Raw genomic sequence first — 11,768 nt, 5'->3', positions numbered from 1 at the left:
GCCTCTAAAAAGAAAAGCAAAAATGAAGATAAAAATCGGAAAAGAAAAAGTGAAAATGAAATCGAAATGGATTTTTGATTCAGTTCATATTCAGTTATGGGAAGATTCGGTTTAGTTCAAAATTATATCCTAACGATTAGTTCGGTTTGATTTCTTCGAAAAACAAAACCGAATTGGTCCAGTGACACCCCTAAATTATTAATCCCATCCAAGTGAAGACAATCTTAGTGGAAAGAACTGACATAAATCTTATCTTAGGGTGATGTTTTCCTTATTCGGCGAAAAATAAACTAGAAAAGGGAATAAAGATTTACAGTTCCTTTTCTTTGGACCCACAGGAATCAAGCGTTTTCTCCCAAGATTGCCATCCACGTTGACTTCGTTTCCAAATGAGGCCTAGACTAAGCCTACTGCAGTCTAGTAGATAGTCTTACCGATCGTTGCCCAAACTTTCAGTGATGTTCACAAATTACATATTTAGCACTAAATAAATAATATTACTAACAAATTCCGGTAACTTCTTAATTTTATTTTCACTAATTACACTTGTCAACACTTTCAATCTGGGCTTAAGTATTCACGACTTATTTTTCAATTTTATCAAACAAGTTCGATGTTCATCCAAACACTAAAGAAAGAAAATTTAATGCATGCACATGCATATGCATGGAAAATGATCCAAAAGTCCTAAACATAATGTATGGCGGTCTATTCAGTCATAAACCTTTTGATTGTGTCAATTTAATCTTAAATTTTTTGACGATTTGCTAATTTTGTCGTAAACTTTTCAATTGTGCCAATTTAATCATAAACATTTTGATGATTTGCCATTTTTTTTATTTGCCAATTTAGTCTTAAATATTTCGACAATTTTTCAATCCTTCGGCCAATTATCCAAATAATAGGTTTATGACTGAATTGACAGATTTTCAAAAAGGTTTAGGACTAAATTAACACAATTAAGAGGTTTAGGACTAAATTGGCAAATCGTCCAAATGTTTAGGACTGAATTGACACAATTGAAATATTTAGGACTGATTGACAGATGTACAATAGGTTTAGAACTATTTGAACAACTATCCCCACATATGTATTTCATATTTCCGGAATGCGAACATAGTCAGAGTTGTCTTCTGCTGCTCTCAAAACTTAAGATTTTCCTCTTTGGTTTGAACATCAATAACCATTCCTCATTCAACGTAGATTGCATTAGTATTATCACCCTTTAATGTGCTATATCATTACTCGAAACCGTTCAAAGGACAGGACTGTGAGTCTTCTTTTAGTCAAAGACAGTCGATCGAAGCCAACAAATTCAAACGGAAGCAATGGACTGAGAGATGTGTATAATGTAGGTGTGAGATTTTAAAGGTTTTTAGTTTGGGTGCCGCTTGGGAAAATACTTATCCGTAAACAATTGTTGTTGGTCTAATGGCTCCAGTTCTCTCAAGGGTCATTTGTATGTTGAATCGAAGAGAAGTTAAAAATCTCATGAATCTGAGATAATTAAGGGTCGAAGCTCATTCTTTTCGTCAGATGTAATCAAGAACTAAACACGCTCAATCTCCAATGCCACCTCACCTCATGAGGGGTTTATCAGATGGACATTTCGGAACCAAAGACATTAGTGGAAGATTAGCTGTGAAAAGGTTCTCCCTAAGCCCTAAGGAACATTTGTGGGAGGACTACATATATAGCTTTATTTGATGCAAAACAGATTGCAATCCATTTAAAAGCTCTCATTAGGTCAAAATGGACATGTTGTCTGAAAAGACTCAAAGAATCCAAGATCCGATTGCATGATGAAATTGTGGGGTACAACGTAATTAAGTGGGGAACATCTGGGATAGTCCAAACCATGTCTATTTTGGTTAGTTGTCTTATCATCTTCTGGGAAATTAAGGTAATTTTCTGGGACGAAGAATCTGATCAAAAGATTCTGAATGATCAACCATTAATGCAATGAATTGTACATCAATTATACGTATGCATATGTATACACACACACACACATATATATATAGGGGATTTTGTTTTGTCAAATAACAAACATACTAGAGAGATGGAGACATAAAAAACTTTTGCTAGGAAATGTCAAAACAGGCAGATTAACCATGAAAAGAGACGGAGAAATGTAAATTCATTCCAATTGTTGCCCTTGGCACTCGCATTCAAACATAGGCGATAAACTAAGAAGTACATATCATGGAACATGTTCTCGATTAAGAAGAAATGTCAACATACTAAAAATAGCAAACGGATAGAATTTGATGCGAGAGACCCTTCCTTTCATAAAGGGAAATATGCACGGCAAGCTACTTCGATTCGCCTTCCCCTGCAATAGAGAAATCAAAGTACCAAAGTTTATCGGAAAAGATGTGTAGAATGGAGCTACATGTGATTAGTATACCCCAATCCTGATTGATACAACTCAAAATAATACGGTGATATAGTTTAAACAGGTCAATGGGTAGCCTCCTCTAAAATGCCTAGATTATGCTTATCCGCCTTATGCAAACCAAAGAGAATGATAGCAATGATGACAAGAAGAACCATAACAACAGCAAATTAAAATGAGATTTCATTTATGGACTAGAGATCTAAAGTTGCTGCTAGATGATGCTGTGCTCATCCTGGGCAACTGGCAAGCAAAAGATAGTCTGGAATCTCTAACCATCAGCTGGGACTCGATGGCGAGCTAATAGAAGCGCAAACCAGACTTTGCAGACCTCGTGCGCAGAGATAGAGAGACTAGGTGATGTGGTATCTCATGTCTTTACTCCTAGAAGCAATTAAATAAACAGAATAGTGCTTAGAAGTGTCGTAATGTCCTTCTTCTCAAGCCTAATACTAGGCAGATTAGGGTTTTAAAGAACCTAGCTACTTGCTAGGGTTTCTTCAAATGGAGATCAGTGCTCTCAAGCTTAAGTTGTCAGTAACTTCTCAAGCCAAAAATTTGGCTTCTCAAAAATCAGTGACATCACACTCCTACTCGTCGCTGCAGCGTTATACCTAAATCATTTCGATGGGAAACAAGTTCATGCTACAGCAAGTTTCGCTTTCAATGGTTACACGTTTGATCAATTAGGGAAATAGAGACTTTACCACACTCAAGCAGAAGCAAGATCTTCAAGATTCACCGATAGGGATGTTATTGTAGGCATCATTTTTGGCCTTCGTTGCACTTCTTCTCCTGCTCTTCTTCTTATAAGGGATTCCTCGTGCCTTAGCTTGAGAGTCCTTAACTTCGCGAAGGTAAATCCGGATCGAGCCGCCAGCGAACGGGTTTGCTTCCGGTAAACCGCCGTTCTCTTCATAAGCAGCTCTCAGCCTTCCGATGAGTGCATCAAGGCTTCCCCAAGCTTGTCTCAGGGGACACGCGCAAGGGCCCGGCGGCTCGGGCTGCCCGAAATAGATGCAGCCGTGCAAGTGAACTTTAGTCTTCCCAAACTGGTCAAGGTAGCGAAGGAACTCAAGAACATGGTTTGAATTGAATTGTGAGATCGGGATGGGGGGTCTTTGATTGCTTAAGTACTGTCCAAAGGTATTCCAATCTCTCCTTTTCTGCAACTCATAACGACTCGGCGGAAGCCCCCTTTGCTGGTGGTGTTGATCATCTGGGGAAGCAGTAGATCTCGACGATCCTTCAGCCATGCCTTTCCCCTTTTCGATTGACATGTAGTGCTCTAGGGTTTTCTTACTTTCTTGGAAGTTTTCGGTAGTAGGTATAACACGAATCAGTTTATCCCTACTTGCTATTCAAGAGAACAAAGAAAGGTGGAGGAGGAGGGAAGATGGGAGAGGAGGTTAAAGAAATGGAGAGAAAAATGTTCACATCAATGAGCAAGATGAGGAGACATGCTATGGTCCCCATGAAAGTGCTTTAGCTCTTTTTTCTTCCTCATCCATGTTATTTTCTCACTTTAATTAATGTCTAATGCATTATTAACAATCAGAGCATTACCGTGTAGTCTTGTACACTTCTGTTTCTGTCTCCCCGTCAATCATTGTTATGTACTGTTTACAGATGTATCTTCTAGAGCAACCTTTTCTTTTAACTTTTAACTTCTATATTATGGATATCACGGATCTTGCGCTTTTGATTTATATGAAAATTCGAAATAGGCGAAATCTTTCGAATTATATAATAAATTATGGACATGCAAAATCGTATATAACATTTTCAGATGTTTTCAAAATTTAGGTTTTTTGTTTTTTTTATTTACTCATTTTAGAGGGAGTTAAAATCGGAAGTGTAAATCAGATGTCTAGCTGACAAGTGCAGGCAAACAAGCAAGTTTGATTTTGTCACCATGCCAAACAACGAGCTTTGTTTGTCATGAAACATGCATATACTTCTTCACTTTCCTTTCTTGTATATGCACCGACGCACAAATGTATGGGAGCTACGACTATGAACACTTTAAGTGGCAAATCATTTCCACATGTAGTTGACTCCGGTACAAGTAGATACGTATTATACTCATAGCAAGCGCAAATACAGGTATTATGAGCAGCCCGGATGTAATATGTGCTCCAATTGAAAGTCAAAAAGACCTACTCAAAAGGTAAAATGTTAATTACGGTTAGATGAGCTTGGATCAATTGTCCAAAAAGACTAAGCGTGATCTGAATTAGGATTTTTATTTCTGAAACCCCAGTTAGATAAACTAAATTTCCCTTTGCGATGTATAATCATTTCTCCCAAAATTGAAGATATACGAAAATTAAAGCGTAACTTAGGAGTTAACTAGGGTTTTGAGATGGCTATTGTCCCTGATTGTGTGTAGTTCTAACTTGACATGGCTATTGGGTTTCTACTCCTTCGGTCGTTGATGCGCATCAATGGAGGATGGTGTCTTTGCATTGTTTCTCTCTAACATGAAACAAATGAAGATGACGATAGCATTCGAGGGTGGTTTTCTAGTAATAAGAGGACGATTCCCATCTTAGCTTCCCCCATTCTCCTTTAAGCTTTCACCACACGAATAGGAGAATGTTTTACGGATTAAAAAGCTCATTAGAGTCCGACCAAAAAAAAAAGGTTAATTAGAGAGTTGGGGTGATATTCTTTCCCTATGTAAATCATCTAATAGTACTGCAGAAATCTTGCAAAATCTCTCACAAAAAGCAGGTAATCCCCCCCGCCTTTTGCGGCCCTTAACTTTCTTTATGTCACATCCATTCTTTCTCATATTCCGCATCTGTCACGTCTCATTTTAACTTATACGTACAGTTCTTATATTCGTACTTATTCACCAAATTTGTATAGTCGTCTCATACGAGACGAGTCATATTAACATTGATAAATGAGATTAACTAGTGGCACTTCATGAAACAATATTATCCTCTTTGTTGGTGAGGTAAGTTGGCTTCTTTAGTCTAGCCCATTAAAGTGAATGACACATTAGTATAAAATCTGATGGGTTTAATTGGTAAATCGAATCATCAAACACAAACCCCCTCCATAATCCCCCTTCGCACACACAAAGATAATTAAGCATCCAATTCTCATTTTGTCACGCAATACCATACTAGTTAAATTATTTGTCGCCAAAATTGAAGCGTGATATAGTTAGGCATCTAATTTTTGCAACTTGCAGTGAGTTTGATCAACAGATAATTATGCATAATGCATCAATAATGCAACGTGCTTTAGATAGCTTTCCAATCAAACAAAATTGAGAATGACAGAACTCGTGATATAGATGCCTCTGAAAGTCAAAACTTTACCCTATGATTGTGACTGATATATCCAGACTAGAAATGATGTTGCACACTAGTTAGGTCATTCTCATTAATTAATCCTCGATTAAATCTGCAAAATATCCAGCGAGAGCGCGATTGTTATAATGCACTTATCAAGAAAACGAGGTTGATTAGACGCTCATATTTCATAATTGAAGAATCCGCGTTTAATTTTATCGGAATAAAGGGACCGATCTCATATTTTCATATGAGAAAAAAATCAATTTTTTTTCTTTTCTATTTGAATTTGAAATGGGAAGGTCCGAAGGTTGCAAATATGAGAAAATTAAGAAAAAATATTTCTCAAGGTCTAAAGAGAATTATTCTTGTCCTCTAATTTGGCGATGAAATAGCCCTCCTACCAACAAACCAGATTGATTATTTCCCAGTGAAATGCTACAATTAAGCTAACAAAAACTGTTTCCTATCTTTTTGGGGTTGGAAAAGTCAGATTCTTGAAGATTTGTCACTTTTCCACGCATACCAATGATGTTATTTTACGGAATGGTAAAGATAAATTAACACAAAACGCCATTGGCGACTCGGATCGATGAATGGTTTTTTACTTTCCATTTCTTTTTCTCTACCTTATGGACATGACATAACAGTAGAATTAGCAGTCGCAACATCATATCATTTTCTAATGTTACCGCAAGTCGACAAGTGGCAGTGAAAAGCCATTGCGACTGCTGTGTGTTCTGCAACCTTTTTTTTTTTTTTTGTGGCCGAACTTGCTCCAGTGAAAGAAGGAAAAAAGAAGAAGGAAAGCTCGACACAGAGGACTCAATCAAAACATGGTACAATTTGCCCATTTGGGATTCTTTTGAAAGAAATAGGGTTTAATCCAACTCGGTAATAAACTCCAAGATCTTAGAGATGACTTCTGAGAAAAGTCTACGGTGATTCAAGCCTATTTAATGTCCCTTGACTAATGTTTATAATTCGGTTTGATTCTTTCTGAAAAGAAAAATTTGTGTATATAAGAGAGAGAGAGAGATTATCGTACTAGGTCAGTCTTATTTCTTTTATTCCCTATAAGTGGAAATTTGCCAACATTAAAATATTATAATAATAATAATTTATTGACTAGGGTTTGCTTTAGAATAAAAATGACAAAATTAAGAAATCTTGGCCGGTTCTTCGGTCATGTTCTTTATGTGGAACAACAAACGAGACTGGTTCTCCAAAACCACCAAGAACTGATTGATTCAGGACGGTCTGATCCAGTTTCAAGGTTGGACTGGGAGTTATGCACAATCCTAATCGTAGCAATGATTATTGAAAGAAATTTAAAGGGCCTAATCTCAAGAAAAAAAAAAATCAATGTTAGGTCCAGCCCTAATTCTTTTAAGAAATTTTATACGAAAAGTTGAGGGCCATAATTTCATTCTACGGACGAACTTCACATTCTAACAGAGTTTGACTCCTTTTGGATCAAATATTTGATCTCATGATTTTTAAGCTTCCAAATCATCTAATCCATCTTAATCGTGTTCATTTTGATTTTGTTCGTATTTGGGAAAGTTTAGAGCACAAGTTGAGGGTCATAGAATATCCCAATTGTTTTTTTCGTAAAAAAGTTTACCAAGTTTAACTTTAGTCTTAAATCTGCCCTCATTAGCTCTCCCTCAAAAAATCACCGTAAGTCGTCCCTAATTTCTCTGTTTTTCGTATAAAAGAACGGTTTGGTTTAATAATTTCCCACATCATCTTGCTAACGCGGAAATGTCACATCAAACAACTAATGATGGTTTTGAACAAAGGATTAACGGGACTAGATTTGAGATTAGCTTGTGACTTTTTTAGACAAAAAAAAAAAAGTTCCGGGCAAATTTGAGACTAGAGTTAAAGTCGGTGATTTATTTTCAGACAAAAAAAAATATCCGGGGCGGGTTTCTTTTATACAAAAAAAAAAAAGTTCAGATGCAGAATTAAGCCTTCACCTAAAGTTTGGGATATAACAGGGAATTAAGCCAACTTAAAAGTGAACCTAAGACGGCCCCATTGATGGTAAGGACTAAGCTTACCATTATGACGATATCCAAGAGAGATTTTGGGGTCGGGTACGACTCTATAATATAAAATTACATAAAGCGATTCATCCTGCGAATTATTGTTGTTTTGAAAGCTTTATTGCTGTCGTCTTTATTGTGGCCAACCTTACCAAAGCAATGTCTAATTTTTGCCATTAGTCATAGTTTACATTGCAAAGCACTTTACTCCTCCAATGCTTTGCTCTCTTTTCTTCTGTCAAACCTCCATTTATGCTGAAAGAGAAATTCGATACGTCCTCCATTTCATTCATTGCGTTTTGAATTAATCTCGTAACTTTTTTTTAACTTCTAATATGCTATGCATTGTGTTGCTAATTGTCACTCGATTTTTTTTTTTTAAAGGGTCAAAGCTGAATAGAAAAATTACCGTCTAAAATATACCATCCCTATTTTATCACCTATGAGGCAATGAAAATTATGTTGCCCTATGAATTCAAAGTGAAATCTCAGCAGTTTTATGATCTTAATAAATTACAGTCTAAAATATACCGTTCCTATTTTATTCGATCGTTACCGAATTACCAACTTTGGTAGCGACTTACCGGCTTTTCTCTACACACGTTACGACGCGTCCGTTCGCGAAAATCTTCCGGCTCTTCTAAATCCACACGAGTAGAGAGCGAGTTTTTGCACCTATTTGGTTGGTGGCTATTGTCCTTTGACCAAATTTAGAGGTAACAAGGCTGTTACATGATCCTAAAAGAAAGGTGGCGGCATTTGTCACCTTGAATAGAGAGCGGGTTTTGCTCCTCTTCTTCCCTTAATTCAAGCTCCAACGCAAGATTGACGCCCTCCCTCTCCCTCCTGGACTTGTATAAAAAGCTTTTTCCCCCCATCGATCAACGCAAGCCTTCTCTAGCATCTCAAGAAGCCAATCGACAAAGGAGACCATACCAATAATGGCGAGAACTTTCGAGGCCGCCGCTCTCGTCGCCACCGCCCTCTGCCTCTCCTCCCTCCTCGGCTTCGCCTATGGCCAAGAGCAGTTCTCCGTCATCGGCAAGGTCTACTGCGACACCTGCCGCGTCGACTTCGAAACCAAAGCCAGCTACGGTCTAGCAGGTAACTGTTACAAACGTTGATGCATGTTATCCTCGTCGTCGGACAAGCCTGAAAACTTAATGTCTGACGAGAGCTATGTCGGTTTTGTCGCAGATTCCAAGGTCCGCTTGGAATGCCACAACCGTACCTCCGGGGTCCTCACTCTGTCGGCCGAGGCGGTCACCGACAAGAGCGGCGAGTACAAGCTAGTCATCGATGGGGACCACGAGGAGGAGATTTGCGAGCTGCAATTGGTCGAGAGCAGCGACCCCGAGTGCAGCTCGCTCTTGGAAGGTGCCGTACACAACGCTAGAGTGGCTCTCACCAATAAGAACGGCGTCGCCCAGGCGGTCCGCTACGCCAACCCGCTCGCCTTCACCAAGAAGGAGTCCCTGCCCAACTGCAAGCAAGTCCTCATCGACATGGGTGTCTTCCCTCTAGACCTGGGGTATTAGACGAGGATGAGGGACCAAATTGTGGGCGTGGCGGGCCACTTTTTGCCAATATTCTAAATTAACTGAAAGTTGGGGGGTAGAATTCCAATTTTCAATTTCTTGGCAATACTGAGGCCATGACATTGTATGCGACGTCCATGAATTTATAACCAAGAAAAAAAAAAAAGTTTTTCCCGTTAACCTCTCTACTTCTATATATATGCAAATGCCTTGTTATTGCTTCATGGACCAAGCTTCATAAGCTTTCAAATCTAAAGCCAGACAGAACAATGACATCGATCGCGACGACGATCTGTCAAGGGTGGCAAAGGCCCTGACGGGGTAGATGTCGGTGAGGCCACTGATGGTTTTGAACTGGATCTTCCTGGTGGGCGGGTCGTCGACCACGATCTTGCCGCAAGGGGTCCAGCTCATGAGGTTCTTGGCCTTCACCCGCTTGAGCTTCCTGATCCTCTTCCTCTGTAGGTAGCCGGACATCTCGGCGTCGTAACTGACCAGCCTCCCTATCTTCTTGAACGTGAGCTCGATCCGCTTCTCTTCGTGGATCCACATGTACCCGGTCCTCTCTAACCCACCTCGATCAATTCCTCGAAAGGCAGAAGCCCGACCGGGAGTTCATTCTGTTCGTAGAGGGAGAGTATCCACTGGAGAGCTTCTTGGCCCTTCTTGATGGTTGCTCCTTCTCTCTCCGCCATGGCCCTTCAGGGATGTGTCTGTCCCGAGCTCTGCGAGCTATATCTACTGGTAAGGATTTTAGAAGCTATCGGAAGATTTACAAGGTGCGACTTAGCTTAACCCCGCTGCTGAATACTGGCCAAAAGGAAAAAAGAATGGTTGGGGGAATAAGAACAACTATGAAAGTTCGTGGTCCTCAGAAGCATCAGTACATTGGAATGATCATTAGGTCAATGTTCTGTTTTTTTTTTTAATAGCCGTCAAAAGTTCTCCTGGTGCAACTGATCATGTGTGGAACAAATCAGTGACATGAAATCCTCGTCGGAAACAAGCGGCAGATTGCATATTGTAGTAGGGCGAAGAAGAGGTAATATTGGGAACTAGTAAGGAGGCGATTGAAGATCGAGATTCGATTCCTGTCCGCCGTGGGGATACCTGTACTACTGCAGTTTGACATTGGCTTTGATAAGTACATTACTAATGGCTTTAAACACCCGGTTTGCCGCGCTAACCCCAGACACGACATCTGATGCTACAAGAAAGCTCTGAATTTGTTTCGATCAGGAAGTGATTATGGGCGAAAGCCGATTTGTAAGGGCATTTTAAAGATCAACTGGTCTGGTGCCCGTCGAGATAACTCGCATCGAACACATGCTCATCTTTTTACCCAAATGGAGGTTTAATGCATCAAACGGGGAGTAATTTCAGGTACAAGCCCTGGACAACAACGCTGTTGGAGAGTCTGAGACGGACCTACTACTTTACTGGAAGCTGAAAATATACACATCAAGGAGAAAAATACATCTAATGTTATCTTCCTAATGGATGATGACTACCTCCTATTCAGTCCAATCCACCGGTAAGGTACTTAGAGAAGAAAGATAAAGCTGCAATTATCCAGCATGAGGAACAGGGAACACAGTTATCCACACCGTTAATTCTCCGTGTGGATATGCAAGAACATCCAACATCAAACGGGCATAGCATTTCTTCTCATTTCTGTCTGAAGTCGAGAGGGGAAGAGATTTTTCTTTTTCTTTTCCTTTTTCTTTTAGTCAGAAAAGACGTAATTCATTGGCTAACTCAAGTTGTTCGAATACAAAAGACTTGATTCAGAAACAAGTAAGGCCATGGGGCTTCAGGTGAGCTAGAAAGCCGATTTTGAGCTAGGGATGTGTTCCTTCGGTCACACAGAGATGATCATTTCGATTGGAAGAAGTTTTTCCTCCAAGTCATCAAGCGCCACTAGCATACATCTGAGTCCATTCCTTCGCTGCAGGGTCAAATTAAAAAGAGGGCACATCACATATAAGGGATCAGACCATAAAAATTTGACTTTTGGCATTCCACTGAACTATGATAAGCCATTACTTACCGAGCATAATAAGAGAAAAGATAGCATTACCTGAGACAGATTGCTGAACTAGAGTCTCCAGCCAACTGTGGCGACACGATATGGCATTTTGCCTGAGGCCGATCAGAACATCGCCAACCCACGCTCTCCTTCGCCAAGGAGGAGTCTCTAGCCAACCGCACACAAGTCCCCCTTGAGAAAGGAGTCCTGTATCAAGGCCCGACAAAATTCTTGTACAAGGATGGGCCGTGCGCCACACGACCGACCGACTGGCCATGCCACGATTCCTGCCACGAATCAGCCCATGGTCGGGCACAAGGATCGACCAGGGATGATCCAACATGGCCGGGCATTAACCAAGACGGCCAAGCATGTGAATCAATGCATGAGGCAGTGCATGAACCAGCACACGAATCGGCACATGAACTGGCACATGAACCA

At 40.0% G+C, this 11,768-nt stretch overlaps 2 protein-coding genes across 2 annotated transcripts; one reads left to right on the top strand and one right to left on the bottom strand.

Moving 5' to 3' along the window:
• Positions 1-2,069: 2,069 nt before the first annotated feature.
• On the bottom strand, positions 2,070-3,823 carry LOC115728511 (protein LIGHT-DEPENDENT SHORT HYPOCOTYLS 7-like). The gene is made up of 2 exons (XM_030658828.2): positions 3,106-3,823; positions 2,070-2,335 (listed from the first exon to the last, which is right to left on the bottom strand). Exon 1 carries the CDS (start codon positions 3,676-3,678, stop codon positions 3,130-3,132), a length of 549 nt encoding a protein of 182 aa, XP_030514688.1. The 5' UTR covers positions 3,679-3,823; the 3' UTR covers positions 2,070-2,335; positions 3,106-3,129.
• Positions 3,824-8,636: 4,813 nt separating this feature from the next.
• Positions 8,637-9,445, top strand: LOC115737454 (olee1-like protein). Its single transcript, XM_030669569.2, has 2 exons — positions 8,637-8,864; positions 8,958-9,445. The coding sequence occupies exons 1-2, from the start codon at positions 8,702-8,704 to the stop codon at positions 9,296-9,298; spliced, it is 504 nt and encodes a 167-aa protein (XP_030525429.1). The 5' UTR covers positions 8,637-8,701; the 3' UTR covers positions 9,299-9,445.
• The last annotated feature ends 2,323 nt before the right edge of the window (positions 9,446-11,768 follow it).

The sequence above is a fragment of the Rhodamnia argentea genome, chromosome 2, assembly GCF_020921035.1.
Source record: "Rhodamnia argentea isolate NSW1041297 chromosome 2, ASM2092103v1, whole genome shotgun sequence".
Lineage (NCBI taxonomy): Eukaryota > Viridiplantae > Streptophyta > Magnoliopsida > Myrtales > Myrtaceae > Rhodamnia > Rhodamnia argentea.
This window is presented reverse-complemented; position numbering and strand designations above follow the sequence as displayed.

What these genes read in the sequence shown, in the direction of transcription:
- LOC115728511 (XM_030658828.2), bottom strand. Translation starts at nt 3,678, where the DNA reads ATGTCAATCGAAAAGGGGAAAGGCATGGCTGAAGGATCGTCGAGATCT.
- LOC115737454 (XM_030669569.2), top strand. Translation starts at nt 8,702, where the DNA reads ATGGCGAGAACTTTCGAGGCCGCCGCTCTCGTCGCCACCGCCCTCTGC. An exon ending in AGCCAGCTACGGTCTAGCAG is followed by an intron (nt 8,865 to 8,957) that starts GTAACTGTTACA and finishes GTTTTGTCGCAG; the next exon opens with ATTCCAAGGTCCGCTTGGAA.